Here is a 20,931-nt window from a genome sequence, read left to right on the forward strand (position 1 = left end):
GTATATTAGGAATTTGTCTAACTTTCCCTAACTAATAACATATTAAAAAATGCTTTTGCCCGAACTTCTCCTTTAATGTCCGCACAGCTATCTGTCTAAATGGTGCATTCAAATGGTGGCACAAACAATACCTGCAATGGTTCGTGTGGCCTGACCTCACATTAGGCCATGTAAAAGGGTCCTAAGTCATGGCAAAGGACCCACAATACCAATCCTGGCAAGGAGGCTGATGATTTTAAAGTTGCCGGCTGAGGCGGCTGATGATTTGCTGAAAGACAGCGATTAGCCAATGAGTCAAAGTTTACTCACATCTAGGCTGATCGTTGCCCCTTAATTACACAAGGCAATATCTGCCAGTTTCAGCAGATAAAGTGCTCCATGTAACAGGTCTTTAAGTCAATTGTTGTAATGTTTTCTATGATTCAGGTTTTAAGCCTGGAAAAAGATGAACAAATTGCAGTGAGGATGCAATGATCTGTGACATTTATCCCTGACAGCCCTGGAGTCGTTTTTCAATAAACATATGAAAAATGGCTCATTGATTCAGTTGACCAGATATATATATATATATATATATATATATATATATATATATATATATATATATATATAAATAGTTCACCACATACCTGGCCCACCATTTCATTTTCTCAAAGCCATGGTCCAGTTTATTTGATATGCAGCTTACTATTTAAATGGCAATTTATCAAACAATAGCAACATAAAGATCACAACCAACTTACTGCGCAAAATTAATTTTCCAAACAAAGTTTGATCTCTTTCATGTGTGTTGCAATTCCAGCGGTGATGTCGAAATTGATGCTTACACTCTGCTGTCCACTCACTAACCCCTAGACCAATAACATGCATGATTTCAGGATAGCGCTGACACAGTTGCCTCTGACGTGTTACCAAACCAGGTACATTATTGCACATTACTCGGGATGAAGCAGAAGAGGAACCAACAGCCCCCATGTACCTGCCCAAAGAAAGAAAAACTCATTAAATGTGCAAATCATTGGTTAAACATGAACACTTAATGATGTATAAAACAAATGTTATCCTGTGACCTAAAGGATGAATTTCTGAGCTTAGATGATTAGACATTACACACACAGCACACACAGAGACTGGGTTCACGTATGGTATTTTGGTAAGTTTTTTTCAGAAAAACCCAGAAAATTTAAAGATTAGCCCCTTTTTGTGTTTTGAGCTCACTTCTTTTTTGGGCTAAAAATGTGGATCAAAGCAAGCTCCAAAATTATAACCAAATACTGGTTAAAATAATAAATATGAAACCAACCGCATACAGGATGTCGAAAACTGCCCTTTTCTGACCCCTATAACATTTTGATTTTTTTCGGTCTGCAGGGCTACGTGAGGGCTCATTTTGGGTTGTGGATCTGTAATTTTTATTGGCACCTTTGTATATATGTGACTTTTTGTTGTATTTTTTCTGGGAAGTTATTTGACTAAAAATCTGCAATTCTACAACAACACCAAATACGTTGTTAATTCCCCTGGGACAGTGTTTCTCAACTCCAGTCTGGAGGGTCATGTTTTGAGGATCACCTTAGTTTCACAGGTGATATAATTATAGTCATTGCATCAGGTATCAACACAGCTTTTTCTCTATATGGAATAACCTGAACTCATGACCCGTTGGGGAGTACTTGAGAAACACTGTCTTAGGAGAATTGTATGAGAAATCATTAAATTGCTTATACCGATCAATGTAGTACATATATACTGCATTGATGCATTAAATCTGCACTCTATGGGTATAGGCAGGGAGCATCAACATAACAGTCACAGCAGCCATGGAGGCCTACTATGGCTCTCAGGCCATGACAAAGGATTGGCTCCCCAAAATCACACCCAATACACCACCAATAATGTGCTCCTGTGATATTTAAATTCTTCAGTCAGAATTGACAGTGGCTTTTGAACAGCTAAAATAACTGGCATGAAGTGATCTCTGAAAGCAGCCAGAAGCCACTGGATGTAGAGAGGACCAACACCCAAACACTGTCTCTTTGTACCTACTTAACGACCAAATGATATACATGTACATCACATATTCTTTAAGAGCCACACAAACAATCCAGTGATTATTTGTGCATCCTGGCCTGAATGGCAGGGTATGTTCACTCACACGTTGGCGTTTTATTACATTAATACAATAAAGGACAGTTGGACAGCATTTAAATGGTTAATAACAGCAAAGATGCAAGTGATGATTCTGCAAATGATGTAATGAAATAATACAGCACTGCAATGAAATGATTACAGCAATTAAATGATGCATTCACATTGCATTTTCATTGCGTTACTGCATGTGTGAACACAGCCTAAAGGCTCATTAAGTAAGCACCAATATCATTGATCAACACTCGTTATTGTGCAGCCATCCACATGTGTAAAAGAACTTTTAGACAGAATTATTATGACTGCAATTTACAATTTAAGTACATATTCCCTCTCATATAGAGGGTCAGTTTGTACCACTAATATATTTGAAAACTGTGAAATTATTTCAGCTTGAATTTCTTTAATCAAATTCACAGTGACATACATGTAGTCATTGACAGCCCTGCCTTTCAATTGTCTAATTTAAGTCAAACACTTTGGACAGCCTCCCAAAAGCTTCTCACAACAAAAGTTACTGGAATTGTGGCACATTTCTCCTGACAAAACTGGTTCTATTGGGTCAGGTTTGTAGGCCCTTCTTGTAGGCCCTTTTTTTTTGGTTCTACCTATAAATTAAGATCAGTACCATTTAGCCTCAATTTATTGTCCTTAAAGAGGACCTGTCACAAAAATGCAGTGTGAACCTTGAGTTAGGTAGCAGTGGGTTAATTAAGAGGGTTTTCTACCCAATACCGTATCAGGATGGGGAAATGGGTGCTCCAATTATGAAATCTTGCTTATTTACAAAGTTCAATTTAAAAGAAAATTGTTAGCTTGTCTTGCAAAACGCTCTCAAACCAAGTTACTTGTAATCCAAGGTCTCACTGTATTTAAAAAGCAAACAATGTAATTTTCTGGATTTTTTTTTATCGTTTTCTTACAGTTAAAGCCTCTCACAGTTGAAGTGCACCTACGATTTTCCCCAATGTATATAAGAAAAAAAAATTATTGAACAAAAATGGGGTTCCTGGCAGAGATGCCTTAAAAAGCTATTGATCCACTAACAATACACTAAGCAGCTCCTAGTGAAGTCCTAAAGTAATAAACTAAAAGAGATACAAATGGTCAAAACCTTTTACTTTTCATGTTTATCCCCTAAAGATTCAACATCAACAAACTATAGTTTTAGCGATCTTATGAGGACATTTCCAATAAATGCTTACAAACATAATTTTGTCTGTACTTCACTATATCATAATTATTTATAATCCAAGCCACAGGTTTCAGTTTATGCCTGCACTTGGGAAAAAAGATCTCAGGTCTTTGTTTACAAAGAACACTATCCCGAACTTAAAGCACAAGGTGGTAGCATCTTGTTGTGGAGCTGCTTTGCTTCAGGATGCATTTCATTGTATAGATGGCATTATGAGGAAGAAACCCTATGTGATGAAATCGGTGCTACATCTCAAGACATCAGCCAGTGACTTGAGCCTAAATGGGCTCCCCAACTACACAACTTTCCTGATAAACTTCTGGTTGTGACAAAATGGCTTAAAGGAGACCTGTAACCCCCCCGTGCCGGGGTGACAGGCTCCCGACCCCCAGTTAGATCCCTTTATACGTATCGAGTCCTGCTGCCGGAGCAGGTCCCGGAACGAAGATATCCTGGTCAGAAGCCGGCGCGCGCGCTGTAGAAATACGTCCGGCATCCATAGAGAATGAATGGAGCCGGACTCATCTCTGCAGCGTGCGCACGGCTCCATTCATTCTCTATGGATGCCGGATGTATTTCTACAGCGCGCGCGCCGGCTTCTGACCAGGATATCTCCGTCCCGGGACCTGCTCCAGCAGCAGGACTCGGTATGTATAAAGGGATCTAACTGGGGGTCGGGAGCCTGTCACCCCGGCACGGGGGGTTACAGGTCTCCTTTAAGCCATTTTGTCACAACCAGAAGTTTATCAGGAAAGTTGTGTAGTTGGGGAGCCCATTTAGGCTCAAGTCACTGGCTGATGTCTTGAGATGTAGCACCGATTTCATCACATAGGGTTTCTTCCTCATAATGCCATCTATACAATGAAATGCATCCTGAAGCAAAGCAGCTCCACAACAAGATGCTACCACCTTGTGCTTTAAGTTCGGGATAGTGTTCTTTGTAAACAAAGACCTGAGATCTTTTTTCCCAAGTGCAGGCATAAACTGAAACCTGTGGCTTGGATTATAAATAATTATGATATAGTGAAGTATAGACAAAATTATGTTTGTAAGCATTTATTGGAAATGTCCTCATAAGATCGCTAAAACTATAGTTTGTTGATGTTGAATCTTTAGGGGATAAACATGAAAAGTAAGAAGTTTTGACCATTTGTATCTCTTTTAGTTTATTACTTTAGGACTTCTCTAGGAGCTGCTTAGTGTATTGTTAGTGGATCAATAGCTTTTTAAGGCATCTCTGCCAGGAACCCCATTTTTGTTCAATAATTTTTTTTTCTTATATACATTGGGGAAAATCGTAGGTGCACTTCAACTGTGAGAGGCTTTAACTGTAAGAAAACGATAAAAAAAATCTAGAAAAATACATTGCTTGCTTTTTAAAGGGGTAGTGTGGCGGTAAAGAATTATTCACAGAATAACACACATTACAAAGTTATACAACTTTGTAATGTATGTTATGTCTGTGAATGGCCCCCTTCCCCGTGTCCCAACACCCCCACCCGTGTATCGGCCGCGTCATCAGCTGCTCAGTCGCGATTGGCTGAGCACAGTTTTGCTCAGCCAATCGCGGCTGAGCATCGAATGACGCTGCAGATGGCGGCCAGCATTCGGGACAGTCGGAGCTGTTAGCCGGCCGGCCGAAGAAGACGTCACTGACTGAAGATCGGAGACGGGGGTCGGCACGTGACAGGTAATGTATAGCGCACCACACTTCCGGGTACACGGGTGGGGGTGGTGGGACACAGGGAAGGGGGCCATTCACAGACATAACATACATTACAAAGTTGTATAACTTTGTAATGTGTGTTATTCTGTGAATAATTCTTTACCGCCGCACTACCCCTTTAAATACAGTGAGACCTTGGATTACAAGTAACTTGGTTTGAGAGCGTTTTGCAAGACAAGCTAACAATTCTTTTTTTAAATTAAACTTCGTAAATAAGCAAGATTTAATAATTGAAGCACCCGTTTCCCCATCCTGATACGGTATTGGGTAGAAAACCCTCTTAATTAACACACTGCATTTTTGCAGTCCTTTTTTTTTTCATCTGTATTTTTTTGCAAAAAACGGATGAAAAAAACGGATGCATTTGTGTGCATCCGTTTTGATCCGTTTTTCCATTGACTTCCAATGTAAGAAAAACGGATCAAAACGGATCCATTTTTTTTAATGGACACAAAAGTAGTGTCAGCTATGTTTTTGTGTCTGTCAAAAAAAAAAAAAAAAAAAAAACAGATCAGTTTTTTTTTTTTTTTTACAATGGAAGTCAATGGAAAAACGGATCAAAACGGATGCACACAAATGCAAAAAATGGATGAAAAAAAAAAACAGATTGCAAAAATGCAGTGTGAACCTAGCCTAATTAACTCTGTTGGTGATCAGATGCCTTGCGGCTCTCCTCCGGTGCCTGTCTGTATGACTGCTGCTTCCCTTTGTTCTTGAAATAACTCTTTTACCAATAGCTGCTCCAGGCAGCCAGCACTAGTACCAACAGGTTTGCAGAAACCTTAGGAATTGTGTGTGGAGTGAGAGTTAACTAATAAACCCCTTCTTACTGATACAGTGCTCTGTATTGATACAGAAAATGAGAAAATGCTTTGATATATGAGTGATTGGAAAGAATTAAGCTCGTAATACAAGGTTTTAGTGTAAATAATTTGTATTTTGTGGCATAAAATTATAAGTATTAAATCACGTACCGACCAGCAAGAATTTTGTCCCTCACAGACCTGTTAGTTTTTATTTTAGAAAGCCCCCCTACTCTGCACTAATCCCCTGTATTAAATCAGCCTGTTTGAACTCATTACCTGTATTAATTGCACCTGTTTGATCTTGTTACCTGTATAAAAAAACACCTGTCGACAAACTCAATCACACCCCAACCTCTCCACCATAGCCAAGACCAAAGAGCTTTCTAAGGACACCAGTAACTAAATTGTAGACCTCCACAAGGCTGGGATGGGCTGAAGGACAACAGACAAGCAGCTTGATCAGAAGGCAACAACTGTTGGTGCAATTATTATAAACTAAAAGACACACAAGATGACTGCCAATCTTTCTCAGACTTATGGTCCTTTTACACGGAATGATTGATCGTTCGTTTTTGCATGATAACGGTCGAATTCGAACGATAATCGTACGTGTAAACGCAACGAACGATCAAACGACAAGCAAAAAATCGTTCATTTTGATCTTTCAACATGTTCACAAATCATCGTTGATCGTTCGCAAAAAATTCGCAGATCGTTCAGTGTAAACAGTCTTTCAACGATTTCCCCTATGTGTGAGATAGGCTTAAACGATCGCAAAATGATCGCATAGCGAATTTTCCGTACGATGTATCGTTCTGTCTAAACGCTGATCATTATAAAAAAAACATTGTTCATTCAAAATCGTTAATCGTGCGATCGGGCGAATTATCGCACTGTGTAAAAGTACCATTAGGCTCCATGCAAGATCTCGTCTCATGAGGTAAGAATGATTTTGAAAAAGGTCAAGAATCAGCCCAGAACTACACAGGAAGGCCTGGTGAAAGACACGAAGAGAGCTGGGACCACAGTCTCAAAGATTCCCCGTACTAATATACTACGCTGTCGTGGACTAAAATACTGTCAACGGTCAACGTTCCATAATACAGCTATGTTCACAGTCTTTTGGTCAGTATTTTTTTCAACCAAAACCAGGAGTGGATTAAAAACACTGAAACAGGGCAACATTAAAATGGAAAAATTTGCAGTCAGTTCCAGTTCTGATTTTGGCTACAAGAAATTGGAGTGAGGGCAGGGGCTGGGATATATAGTGGACACGAACCTAGGTGCTAACAGCTAACTGGCTAGGCCAGCTGTCAGTCACCATCAAGGGCACACCTGATGCTGATTGGCTACAAAAAAAAAAAGATAACACAGCTGGCTGGATGCCGGGGACGGGATTGGTGGGCCCCCGGCAACGAGTCCCGCTCCTCTGCAGACGTAGTGATGTCAGAGCATGGCAGTCAGGACACAGAGAACCATTAAAAGTGAGTGAGGTAGCAAGTAAGCCTCCCAAAAATTAGGCCAGACACAGCATGGCGGAAGAAGACTTGGCTGTTGGTTGAGAATTGAAGGAGAAGGAGGAGGAGGAGGAATCTTCATGTTGAGCTGCTTTCCCAGGGTGGACAGTTGAATTCAGGTGAAATCCAGGCTTTGTTCATTTTTATAAACGTCAGCCTGTCAGCGCTGTCAGTTGAAAGGCAGGTGCGCTTATCAGTGATGATGGCACCAGCTGCACTGAAGACCCGCTTTGACAACACGCTAGCGGCAGCCCAGCACCTCCAAGGCGTAAAGCGCCAGTTCGGGCCATGTATCCAGTTTTGCAACCTAGTAGTTGTATGTAGCAGAGTGATCGGGAAGGACGTTGGTATGGTCAGCAAGGTACTTCCTCACCATCTTTCTGAAGGCCTCCCCCCTACTCTGTCTAGACTGACAGCATCTCCATGCTCAGCAGTTTGCCTATGTGCACATTTAGGGCTTGTGCATGCGGGTGAGTGGCAGTGTACTTGCACTTCCGTTCAAAGGTCTGCTGCAGGGACAGTTGAACGCTGCGTTTGGACACCTTGCTGGAGGGTGTGGAGCATAGTGGAGGTGAAGGGGTGCGTGTAGGGCAGGAGGCGCTCGTGCCTAGGGCCTGGGCGGGGGGATTGACAGAGCCAGCACGTGACACACGGGAAGGAGCAGGGGTGCAACTTGCACTCACCGAACGGCCTTGGTTCCACTGAGTGGGGTATTTAGCACTTATATGCCTGTGCATGCTGGTAGAGGTTAGGCTGGTAGTGGTGGCTCCCCTGCTGATCCTGGCGTGGCACACCTTGTACACTACAGTCCATCGGTCATCCACACTTTCTTTAAAAAACCTCCAGACTTGGGAACATCTAGGCCTGGCCCCAAGAGTTTGACTTCTAGAAACAGTTGCTGATCTACTTGCTCTGCCCCTGCTTCTCCCTCTGCCCATCCCTCTTCCTCTTCCAACCGGTACTGCGGGTGAACATGCCTACCCTCAGAAGCACTGTCTTTACTAGCCTTATCCACCCAGCTGGGGTCAGTCACCTCGTCCTCATCCACCAGCTCTTCCTCCAATTCCTCACTCTGCTGCCCCCTTTGAGTTACATCCATGACAACAACCTCACTGTCTGACAACCGTGTCTCATCATCATCATCAGACATCTCTTCCAACCCCGCTTGCAAGTCTCCACTCTCATTACCCACTGACTGTGTGAGCTGCATATTTTGGGCATCGGAATAGATTGACTACTCCGGTTGCTCAGACTAAGGGAAGGGTCCAGAAAAGAGTTCCTGGGAGCATGGTGGTGGTGGTAGATCTGAATCCCTTCTTTCCCTGGAGGGGCCAGGCTGTGGGGAAGGAGGCTGAGCTGAATGGAGCAAGGATTCCACTCCCTTGGGTAGCGGATAAGGCAATTGATAAGTTACTGGACACATTATCCGCTATCCACGTGAACATCTGTTTACACTGCTGCGGTTTCAATATCGGTCTACCATGATACCCCGTAAGTTGGGCGAAGAAGCTAGGGAGTGAACGTCTGCAGTGTCACCCTGCCCTAAACCACGGCCTCTGCCAACTGCATCGCTTGGAACCCCACGTCCTCGTCCCTTACCCCTGGGGTTCATCATTTTATGGACACTGCACAGTATGGAGCTTAAATATGCCTTGAGTAAGAAATACATAAAATAAAAAAATTATACTAGTGGTCCCACTAGTTTTTTGGGGGCTGTGGGATACAATCTGTTGGTGGCTGCACCTACAGTATACACACTCTGTGACACACCCTTTACACTCTGCAAGCATGGCTTGTATGGCTTGAGTAAGAAAGACAGTATTCTGGAAATATACTAGTGGTCCCAATAGTTGTTTGGGGCCTGTGAGATACAATCTAGTGGTGGCTGCACCAATACACTCTGTGACACCCCCTTTACACTGTGCAAGCAGTAGTGAACTTAGATATGCCTTGTGTAAGAAATACAGAAATCAGAAAATATAGTAGAGGGCCCACTAGTTTTTAGGGGGCTGTGAGATATAATCTGGTGGTGGCTGCACCAATACACTCTGTGACACCCCCTTACAATGAGCAGTAAAGTTCTTTGCAGGTGTACTACAAATCACAGCAATACAATGTACTACAGCAGCACCACCAGCCACAAAATCATAAAAGAGTACTGAGCACTTCTTAGGGGTCGGTATGCAACACCTAATGTCCTCTTTCTACCAGCAGCCGATCACCATAGTGTGCTGCTGAAATCGTGGTAGCTGCACTGCAAGTCCCAGCCATCAGTCTGTAGTAATACAATTTAAAAACGATTTAAAGCCCTTACAAGGGTTGTTAGGTTGTTTCGCTAGTATTCCCTGCCAACTGGAACACTAATTCCCTCCCCAACGCTCTCCCTGACCAGCAGCAGCTCTGTCCCTAATCTCTTCCAGCATACGCCTGAAGCGAGCACTACCGGCCGCGATTTTTATATGGCAGGGTCATCTGATCTGGCCAACCAATCGTTGTTATCGCCATGTATGGGTCCCACGTGATCGTAGGATGTACCAAAGAATCTCCTGCATGTTTATTGGCTGAGAAAAACGTACAGGAAACAGATGATGAGATTTTATCGAGTATCTCGAGATGCTCGTCCGAGTAACTAGTACCATCGAGTACCCTAATACTCGAACGAGTACCAAGCTCGGATGAGCATGTTTGCTCATCACTATTCATTACCTTATCTGTCTCCTTTCCTCAGTTTTGAGCTGCTGCTAAAAAAAAAAACAAAAAAATGTGTCTGAGCTGTATTTTTTATTAATATCATATTGGTGTAAAGAATATCATATTGGTGTAAAGAAAAAATTTTAATTGCTTTATATTCTTTTTTTTTTCTGATATATAATAAAAAAAAAATCTGCTATCCTGTCCCCCCCCCACCACCCCCCCACCGTTCACCGTGCGAGAACAAGAATGTTATATTTTAATAGATCGGACAATTCCACACGCTACAATATATAAAATGTTTATTTATACATTTTTTTAAATATTTTTATCTTTATAATGGCCAAGGAGGTATATTAAACTTTTATTTGAGGGGGTTTTATAAGTTTTTTTTTTATACCTAAACTTAAATTTTTTTTACACTTTTATTTTACAACATGATTGCATATAGAGATCTGTGCTATGCCATAGCATAGCATAGATTACTGTTATTGGCGATCTGTGCATAGAGCCAGCCTGAGAGCAGACTTTATACAAGGAACGTTGATCCGACAGGACGGAGGTAAGTGACTTAGCCCCGACCATCGGTACAAGCGATCAGGAACGGTCCCAATCTGTCAGTGACAGGGGCTTGTCCTGTCACTGACTACCTTAAACGCCGCGATCACTGTACATCACGTTGTTTAAATGGTTTATGACACATGCGGGATCGCAGCTGCCTGTCATTATCCTCAGCTCCCGGCAGACTGATGTGTGCGGGGCCGCTTTCACCGCAGCCATCCCATACACATCTAAAGCCCTGGAGGTCAGGAACGTATATATACATTCCTACTGCACAGGGTATGTGCAGCAGTAACGTGTGTATATATATATATATATATATATATATATATATATATATATATATATATATATATAGATTGCTGAAGTGAAGGGGCTAAATAAGGGAGGAAGAGGTTTTTTTTATATGTAATTTTTTTTTCTTTTTGTACATTTAGCCCTAGGGTAATTTATCTGCAACCATTAGATTGCTTATACTATGAGTGAATTTCACAACTGTTTCTAATACACAGGGTTTATAAGACGGGTTGTTTTTTTTACAAAATTGGTGTAAATCGGAGAATGCCTCTCTACTGCATAGGATGTGGGCATGTGGCCATTTGGAGGGGAGTGGTGGCTATAATCACCAAATTATTTGGTTTCACCGTAGCCATGGACCCAAAATCTTGCCTACTTGGGATCATTGATATCCCTAATATTGAGGATAATGACAGGATAGCAATCCAAAGACTGTTATATCAAGCCCGTAAAGTTATTGCTTCCAGGTGGACTCAGGCAGACCTCACACTGTGCAAGAGTTTGTCACCGAAATGAATAACACAATTAGACTGGAGAGAGGTGCATTTATTACAATTAATATCTTTGTATTTGTTTTTTTTTTATCGTTTTCCCATACAAAACAATATCATTACTACATCAAAGCAATTTTTCATATACAAACATGTATTACAAGAATAACCACCAAACAAAAAATTCACCAAGTTACCCCTCGCTACCCCCCCCCCCCCCCCCGTCTGCCCTAAGAGAGAAAGGAAGAGGAAAAAAAAAACCCCGCCTCAACCCCTCACCTCTAATTCCCTACTCCCTCATACTTCTCATAACATCTTTCCCAATTTTCACAACTTGGAGTCACGGGAGCTATCCATTGTTTAATTATAATAAGTCTAGCATAGAAAAGCATTTTTTGTACAATTTTTTTATTCCTTTTTCTCGCAATGATGTTAGTAGTGTCTCCCATCAAGGCTGTGACTGGGTTCAGCTCAAATTTCACCTTACTCTTTCCTTCAATTTTTTTGTGCACTCTCCCCCAATACTCTTGCAAAGAGCTACATGTCCAAAGCATATGTGCAAAATCCGCCTCCCCACAGCCACATCTTGGACATTTTCCATCCTTTCGCTTCCCTATTCTACAAAGGAACATTGGGGTGTAATATAATTGATGTACAATATTAAATTGAATAATTCTATGATTACCCACACTTGAAACTTCCTTAATACTTCTCAGCACTTTCTCCCACCTATTCTCATCTATTTCCCCAATTACCCCCTCCCATTTTTCCTTGCTTTTTATCCCAATCTGTTGTTCCTTTATAAGGTGCGAGTATATTGTTGTAATCTCTTTCTTTTTGATTGTCCCTCCCCTTAATTTTTCAACTAATGGGCTGGGGCTACATACTTGCAGATTACTCTTATTCTGACTTACAACTAACACTTTTCTACATCTAACATAAGAGAACCAATGTCTTTCCTCTATCTTGTATTCTACTTTTAAAGCATCCCAACTCTTTATGTTGTTTCCCTCCATTATGTCTCTAACTGTTTTCACCCCCACCTCCTCCAATACTTTTACTACTCCCAATTTCCTAATTTCCCCTAACTCATCATTTAACCACAGTGGGGCAAACTCCATTATTCCCTGATTATTTAGTGCTTTTTTCAACCAGTTCCACGTTCTGACTAAGGTCTTTACCATTACCCATTTGTTCCAAACTTTATTCCCCAAAACTCCTGTCTCCAGAATTTGAAAGATGTCCCAGGTTCCATTACTGATGCTATTACTCAAATACAAGAAAAACCTATCCTGCTTCCACTTAGCCAACCAATATATTTGAGAAACATAATAATATCTTTCCATATCTGGGACCCCCAGTCCACCTCTTGTCATTGGGGTAAATAGATTCTCTAACTTTGTTCTTACTCTTTTCCGTCCCCATATTAATGCATTTAACATCACCTTTATTCTTTTAAAATATTTTCTCTCTACCACTGTGGGGATGGCGCTAAATGCATACAAGAGTTTTGGTAACAGGACTGTCTTGATTAATACAATTTTATCTGCTTTAGAGATCATCAATCTTCCCCATATTCTCACTTTTTTCTCCATTGTATTAATGATGGGCTCTATATTTAGCTTGTTAAACTGGACCAAGTCCCTTGAAACCTGGATCCCCAAGTACCTAAAACTAGCCCCATCTTCTAAATTAGATAACAGAGAGGTGCATTTATTAAGAGAAAGTGTTCACATAAGTTTGAAAAATTTTTGGGAAGCTGGATAGATACGGCAGGTCTACCCTCAAGAGCCTGGGAGTGCTGTAGGAATCCTGTTTAGGTTATCCTTAATCAGGCGGCAAGTAGACATTGAAATATCACTCCAAACCTTTAGAGGTAAGTGTTTTAATTGTAAGATATGGCCCTTTCTGACTAAAGATATTTTATCTACTGGAATTAATGACATGACACACTACTCTTCTCTCTGCTTTTTTCATTTTTTTCTGTTCTTAACTTGTTTTTTTCGTCAGTATTTTTGAGACACTGATCAGTGTTGGAGATACATGTTAATATGCCTATTTTTCCTAATGTGCATATGTCATACTATTCTCACCTAATTGTTTTCTTAAAAGAGAAGTCCGGCCAAAAATTATTTTTTGATATATTATTTATGGAAAGTTAATCAAATTTCTAATGTACATTAATTATGGGAAATGCACATATACTGCTATTTCCCTTAATTTAGTAGATCATTGAGTGTTAGAATTCTTTCAGAAACAGTGACGTCACTACGAAGGGTGTGATTTCTATGGAGTGTCCAGCACTATATGTAGAAGTCTATGGGACTTTATTGTTTGTATGGATGTCTATGTAAACTAATGTACTGTAATGTACAGTGTGCTTTATTGAATGAATACATCTATGGAATACTATGGGAAACAAGTGTCCTTGCTTCCCAAGGTATTCCATATATGTATTCAATCAGTACATTTGGATATCCATCACAGTAAACCCGCCGAACCGCCGCCACATTTGACTATATACACTGAACTACTACTCCCATCATCTGCTCATAGTATAAGCAGGTAATGGGAGTAGTAGCTGGGTCATGCCTGCCACCGCTGATGTCGCCGGGAGGAGCGGGGAGCCGCTCATCACACAGGAGCTTCTGTGCAGCCATCATGCCCCCTCCGCTCCTCCTTCTTCCACAACCCGGGGAAACTTCCCCCTATCCCAGCTGACTCCCCGCCTGGCCGCCACTCTCCCACACGTGCCGGCCAAGGACACCGGGAGCCAGTATGTGTGGGGGGAGAGCGGCAGCCAGGCGGGAAGTCAGCTGGGATAGGGGGAAGTTTCCCCGGATCGTGGAAGAAGTGGCTCCCCCCTCCTCCTGGTGGCATCAGCGGCGGCAGGCATGACCCAGCTACTACTCCCATCACCTGCTCATACTATGAGCAGGTGATGGGAGTAGTAGTTCAGTGTATATAGTCAAGTGTGGCGGCAGCGGGGGGTGGCGGTTCAGCGGGCTTACTGTGATGGATATCCAAATGTACTGATTGAATACATATATGGAATACTTTGGGGAGCAAGGACACTTGTTCCCCATAGTATTCCATAGATGTATTCATTCAATAAAGCACACTGTACATTACATTGCATTATTTTACATCCATAGAAACAAAGTCCCACTGCTGGACACTCCATAAGAATTACACCCTTCGTCGTGACATCACTGTTTCTGAGAGAATTCTAACACTCCATGATCTACTAAATTAAGGGAAATAGCAGTATATGTGCATTTCCCATAATTAATGCACATTAGAAATTTGTCTAACTTAAAGAGGACCTGTCACCCCACGTGCCGAGGTGACAGGCTCCCGACCCCGTTAGATCCCCCTATACTTACCTCATTGCGCTGGGTCCCGCTTCCTGAGCCGGTCGGGTGACTGAGATTTCAGCGCTCAAAGCCCGGTGCGCTTACAGGAGAGTCAGATGCTCATAGAGAATGAATGGGGAGTCCGATGCTCTGTCATTCTCTATGGGCATCTGACTCTCCTGTGAGCGCGTGCGCCGGGCTTCGGGCGCTGAAATCTCAGTCACCCGACCGGCTCAGGAAGCGGGACCCGCGCGATGAGGTAAGTATAGGGGGATCTAACGGGGGGTTGGGAGCCTGTCACCCCGGCACGGTAGTGACAGGTTTCCTTTAAAAATAATTTTAGCTGGACGTCTCCTTTAACTTTTGGTGAGCCTTTTTTTCTATGTAATGCCTGCCAAGGTGCCATAAAAGGCATATTGGCAGTTATTAAAGGGGTTATCCAGCACTACAAAAACATGGCCACTTTTCCCCCTACTGTTGTTTCCAGTTCAGGTGTGGTTCACAATTAAGCTCCATTTACTTCAATGGAACTGAGTTTCAAAACCCCACCCAAACTGGAGACAACAGTAGGGGGAAAGTGGCCATGTTTTTGTAGCACTGGATAACTCCTTTAAGAGGTTAAGTTGCTTTATTTGCTAGTACTATCATTTTAGGCATAGTCATCAGTAGTTAAATGCCATCTTTAATAGTCTCTCAATTTTAAGATACTCAAAACTTTGTATCATACTAGCAAAACCTAATAGAGGAAAAGCAGTTTAGCTACTGATGCAAAAAATTAATTTACATTTGTCATTGTTGTTCACCCCTGTGAGCAGCTCAAAGTGGGAGATACTGTCTAGTGATTGATCTTCCAACTGAAGTAAAACAGGAAACACATTACACGCAGTAAGGGTAGTGCAGGAAGATACAAAGTAAATCTATGGTCTACCCAACATGTCCAGACACAGTCCCACAATAGAGAAGTGCAACAGATCTGTAACACTGTGCATATAGACAAGTTCAGTTTTTTTCTGGCTGTTGCCTATTAAACTTTGTTTGCTGGCCGACCTGTAGCAATATGTGCTAAACTGTAGAGTACTTAAAACCAAAACATTTCTTAATCTGACAGCAAGCTTTGTAGTACAGTACAGTCTATGGAGGATGTGCAGATGTTACAGGAAGACTTAGACACCTTGAGTGTTTGGCAAATGAGGTTCAATGTAGGTAAATGTAAAGTTATTCACCTGGGTACTAATAACCCACATGCATCATATGTCCTGGGGGGAGTTACTCTGGGAGAGTCGCTGATGGAGAAGGATCTGGGTGTACTTGTAGATAATAGACTACAGAACAGCACACAATGTCAGTCAGCTGCTTCTAAGGCCAGCAGGATATTGTCATGCATTAAAACAGGCATGGACTCACGGGACAGGGATATAATATTACCGCTTTATAAAGCTTTGGTGCGGCCTCATCTGGAGTATGCCGTCCAGTTTTGGAACCCGATTCATAAAAAGGATGTTCTAGAGCTGGAGAGGGTACAAAGACGGGCAACTAAACTAATAAGGGTAATGGAGCATCTTAGTTATGAGGAGAGATTGAAAGAATTACATTTGTTTAGTCTGGAGAAGAGACGTTTCAAGGGAGATATGATTAACTTATTTAAATATATAAATGGCCCCTACAAGAAATATGGGGAAAAGATGTTCCAGGTAAAACCCCTTCAAAGGACAAGGGGGCAATGCCTCCGCCTGGAGAAAAAAAGGTTCAATCTCCGGAGGCGACAAGCCTTCTTTACCATGAGAACTGTGAATCTGTGGAACAGTCTACCACAGGATCTGGTCACAGCAAAAACAGTAGAGGGCTTCAAAACAGGGCTATAATATAAATGCATATGTATAGAACCTATCACCCCTCCCCCTTCCCTGTATCCATCCCCTCCTTGGTTGAACTTGATGGACATGTGTCTTTTTGCAACCGTATTAACTATGTAACTATGTAACAATTAACAAGGGCCATTAAAGGGATTATTTAAATATGAAGCATATCTGAAATGTTGTTTTGGAGCCAAAATGCATTGATATAAGGCACTTTAATACTGCGTAATATCCTCCCTGTTACAGTATCGTTACCTTAGGCGGGGTGTATGTCACCCTTATGTGACTTATTTGCTGTCTTATTTTTGTGCTCTTAGAATTTTGCAAATTCCTATTCTTATATTATATATTTTTGAAAATTCAATAAAAACAGATATACCCAAAAATCTTTAAAAAAAAAAAAGATATTTACAGAAAGTTATGCCACCATTTTGCTTCTCATTACTTTTTAACCTCTCTGACATAATATCAGCAAGCCACAGGTTCACAGATTTGGTGATTTCCCAAAATTAGAACAAAAATAAAGCATTAGCAAAGCTCTAATATTGCAATATCAGATTACAGTTATGTGCTACAGGTGTCCTGACAATCTGGTGAAAATCTTTGTGTGTTCAATTTAATTTCCGCCCTAAAGATAGATGACAGATTATCACCTGAGTTATCTGTACATCTAAGAACAGCTTAGTCACCTTTCAATGCTAATTTAGCATAATGTACAGTTTTAATGTACAGTTGGTGCAATGATTTGAAAAAAAAATTAAGTTTATAATGATGATGTGTATTATACCAAAAGTCTGACACAGGAAAATTGGACTACTATAAAAGTCAGCAGATATTCAAGAAACTACTTAAAGGTCTGATTTTCCACCAGCGGCCACAAAATATATTCTTACACAAAGTTAATTATATAGCATGGAGTAGATCAGTGAGCTAGTTGTGCAATGTTTTTATAAATCAGCATTAAGTGCATTTTTGTTCATTCAAAAGTACTATATTTTATATTCAGTAAATTGCGTTATATACTGTACTCCAAGTATATCATTACTGATTTTCACTATACTTAATCTATGAGATGCTTCATGACTGCAAAAGTCACTTAAAGGTAATCATTTCCATTAATATTGTTGTTTTATATGTTTTAAAAACGGATTAAACTATAAAAAAAATAACCTACAAATGTAATATTGAATATAGTGGAATAAAAAATAATTCTTTAAAGAATCTCTTATTCTATTTATTCTCTTTGGCCAACCATTGTTGAATTTGAAAGTCCTTTAGTTGCCTGCAGGCAAGTTTCCATTATCAATTGGCGGATTTTTGCTAGTTTTTCCCAGTTGATTTCTTGTTTCCCCACAATTCCTTGTTTTTCACCATAAAAATCTCTTAAAAAAAAAAAAGCTTTAAACGTGAAAAGTGGCCGTGTCCCTTTTAGAACCAATATAGCCGACACATTTATTAAACAATCCATCCCTTTTTTGGCACATGTTGGATTGTGCAAATCCAGCACCACTTGTGTGGCAGTAAGGTTGGATTTTAGTTATGTCACATGTGAAGAACCAGCCAAATACACTAAGTGCAATAAGATTCATAATAAATGTAGTGGCATGAGACACTAAAACCCTAATGTGAAGAGTTTTTAAAAACCCGGAAAATTTTGTAAATCTTGGCCATTGTCTATGACAGCCAGTATATTGTATATTTAGCATAGTTTACTGTTAACTGCTTCTGTCAGCATTTCCGGCTTTAGAAATATATAGTAAAATTTATTTGCATTTGCACTGATATACAGACAATCACAAAGTTTAATGTAGAAATAACAATATGATTTAAAATATTAAGCAGTGACAGGTCACTACTAGGTCATTAGTTGGGATATTAATTGAGGTTATTTACAATGATAGCCAAGAAACAAAGTAGGAAAGAAAACCTAAAAAAAAAAACGTACAAAAAATGAATTAAAAAATCAGTATGCAGTGTCCATTGTAGAGGCATATCCTTATAGACAAGTCATAAGAGAGATTACATCATCCATGCCCAGATGTTCCCTATTAGCTATGAAAGTTTGAAGAGACACCTTAAAAGTCAAAAACGTTGCCTTACAAGTTCATCCAAAAGACCTAAGTGTGGGGTCCTACGTCTCTTTATCTGTTTCATGCGATTATGTACATATACTAAGGTTTAATGTAATAACCCACAAAAGACATGTTCAGATTAAAATCCCTTAGTTAATTAGCAATTGTGTTGACTAAACAATAAGCTATCACTATAGAAAGATCAGTATGGGGCCACTGTATATAAAAATAAATAGAAAAACAATATACACATTCTACACCATGCAATTAATTACTATATTACAAGGCAACAAATGTATACTTCCATTCAATAAGCATCCATTATTATGTTTATGCAATGGAAAATGGTAACATTTTATGTTAGGTAGAAAATGAGGAAATGAATTATAATTTTCTGGTAATGTGTGACTGTTAAAAACAATTTTGACGCAATTCAGTTAACTAGGTTTACAGTACATCTTCTGACCAGTAACAGCACAACTGCAAAACCAATTATAAAGTGTTTATTTCATTAGCATTGGAAAACTTACGTATAGACATTAGAGGGCACTACATTCAGTCAGCTGTAAGAGATGATTATAGCACTATCTGTTTTAGACAAAAACATCATTGAAATGCTAAGCTATGCTGCATATTCCAGATTTCACCTTATTGAGCCAGATAAATCATAGTGCTTGGATTGTACACATGCCAAAAGAAAGCACATGCTTAAAGGGGCAAGTAACATATATACTCCCTAGGTGTAAAAAAATATACAGAATAAAAAAGAAAATCATATGCCACAAAGCTTGCTAGTATATTACAAGTAATTTCCCCCTGCACCTAACCAAAAGATAAAAAGGATTACAACTAAACATTTTACTACCGTGAGGTAGAGATTCGACATGCACAGCAGCTATGAAACCAAGTTAACCAGTGCATTGCCAAAGTGGACCAGTAATCACACAATATGAATGATTCTGTTTTCACTGTACTGTAAAATAAAGACCCTCTCTCAGCCATGCCATATTCCCTTAACTAATTATGCTACTATATTTAGGAAAGAATCTGGTAACAAAACTAAAGACTTACCACCATGAAGTAGTTGCTTCAGGTGTCACAAACAGCAAGATGACAGGAGCAACAAACCAGATGTCCAGGAACAAGGTGCTCATATTAAAAATCCCTCACTGCATATCAATATTAGCATAGAAAATCCCATGAGAGATGAGGAGAGAAAAGATTAAAAAGGTTACTATTTTAGCATTAAACATAAAAAAATAAGCCTTGTAATGTATCCGAAGCCTACAGTCCGTTGTCAGCCTCTGATCAGCTACTGTGATGAGAAATTAAAAACTACGGGCAAAAAAAAAAATGACTTGGAACATTCTCAAATGACTTCAGCTCTGTCTCAGAATTAAATGGTTAGTGGTGAAGAGAATGAGAGGTAAGCTTATTTCATCTCAACTAAGCAGTGGAAGTACTGGAAGTGCTGGAGCTGATGGACGTCGCCTGCAGAACGGGTGGGTGTATAACACTGATAGATGGAATGATGTCAAAAGACAAGAAGGCTAAGAGAAGGGAGGGCTACAAAGAACACCTATGATTGACAATTAAACCCTGAAGTCACCTCTCAGCAACCTGAAACCCAAACAGGATCCAGTCAAACTAAAGTGTATGAAAATACTATATTAATATGATCCATGTGTCCCCCCTCCTTTAAACTGTGGTCCACAAAGCTGACCATGTATCCTAAGCTGTGTTTTCCCTGTTCACATTGCTGCATATGTCAAAGTCACTGACAAATAGAGAAACAACTTGTGCTGCGTTATTGTAATTAAAAAGCACTGCTTTTATGCAGCAAATGTGACTGCAGAGCCAAGTACAGACTAATTACATTCAAGATCGTTGGTAACATTGCTAGGACTTTGAGATCATTTCCCTGTGCTGTGCATTTACCACACTCCCAGATATTTATCATAAGCCAAAATTAATGCACGCTTCTCTAGCTAACATAACAGTAAGATGAACTCCAATATTTACTATGAAATGCTGTGAAACATGTATAAGCCTCCCCATTAAATCTTAGTGAACTGACCCCCAAATGGCTTCCTGTATATAAACTATATAGAATTTTATTTTTGATTTAAATGTCCTAGTGTTTACTGACAGTGTCTTATAACAAAGGAAAATAAATGACTTACCTGATGAACAGGGGGGAAAAGGAATGGTGCCT

At 40.2% G+C, this 20,931-nt stretch overlaps 1 protein-coding gene across 1 annotated transcript in view; it reads right to left on the minus strand.

The window, feature by feature from the left end:
* WNT2 (Wnt family member 2) overlaps positions 1–19,870 on the minus strand; it is a 63,463-nt gene extending 43,593 nt beyond the window's left edge. The window contains exons 1-2 of the mRNA XM_069956064.1: positions 19,788–19,870; positions 744–979 (exon numbers count right to left, since the gene is read on the minus strand). Of these exons, the coding sequence (XP_069812165.1) occupies positions 744–979; positions 19,788–19,870 (319 nt within the window). The remainder of the gene's footprint in view (positions 1–743; positions 980–19,787) is intronic.
* Between the last annotated feature and the right edge of the window lie 1,061 nt (positions 19,871–20,931).

This window comes from Dendropsophus ebraccatus, chromosome 1 (assembly GCF_027789765.1).
Source record: "Dendropsophus ebraccatus isolate aDenEbr1 chromosome 1, aDenEbr1.pat, whole genome shotgun sequence".
Taxonomy (NCBI): Eukaryota; Metazoa; Chordata; class Amphibia; order Anura; family Hylidae; genus Dendropsophus; species Dendropsophus ebraccatus.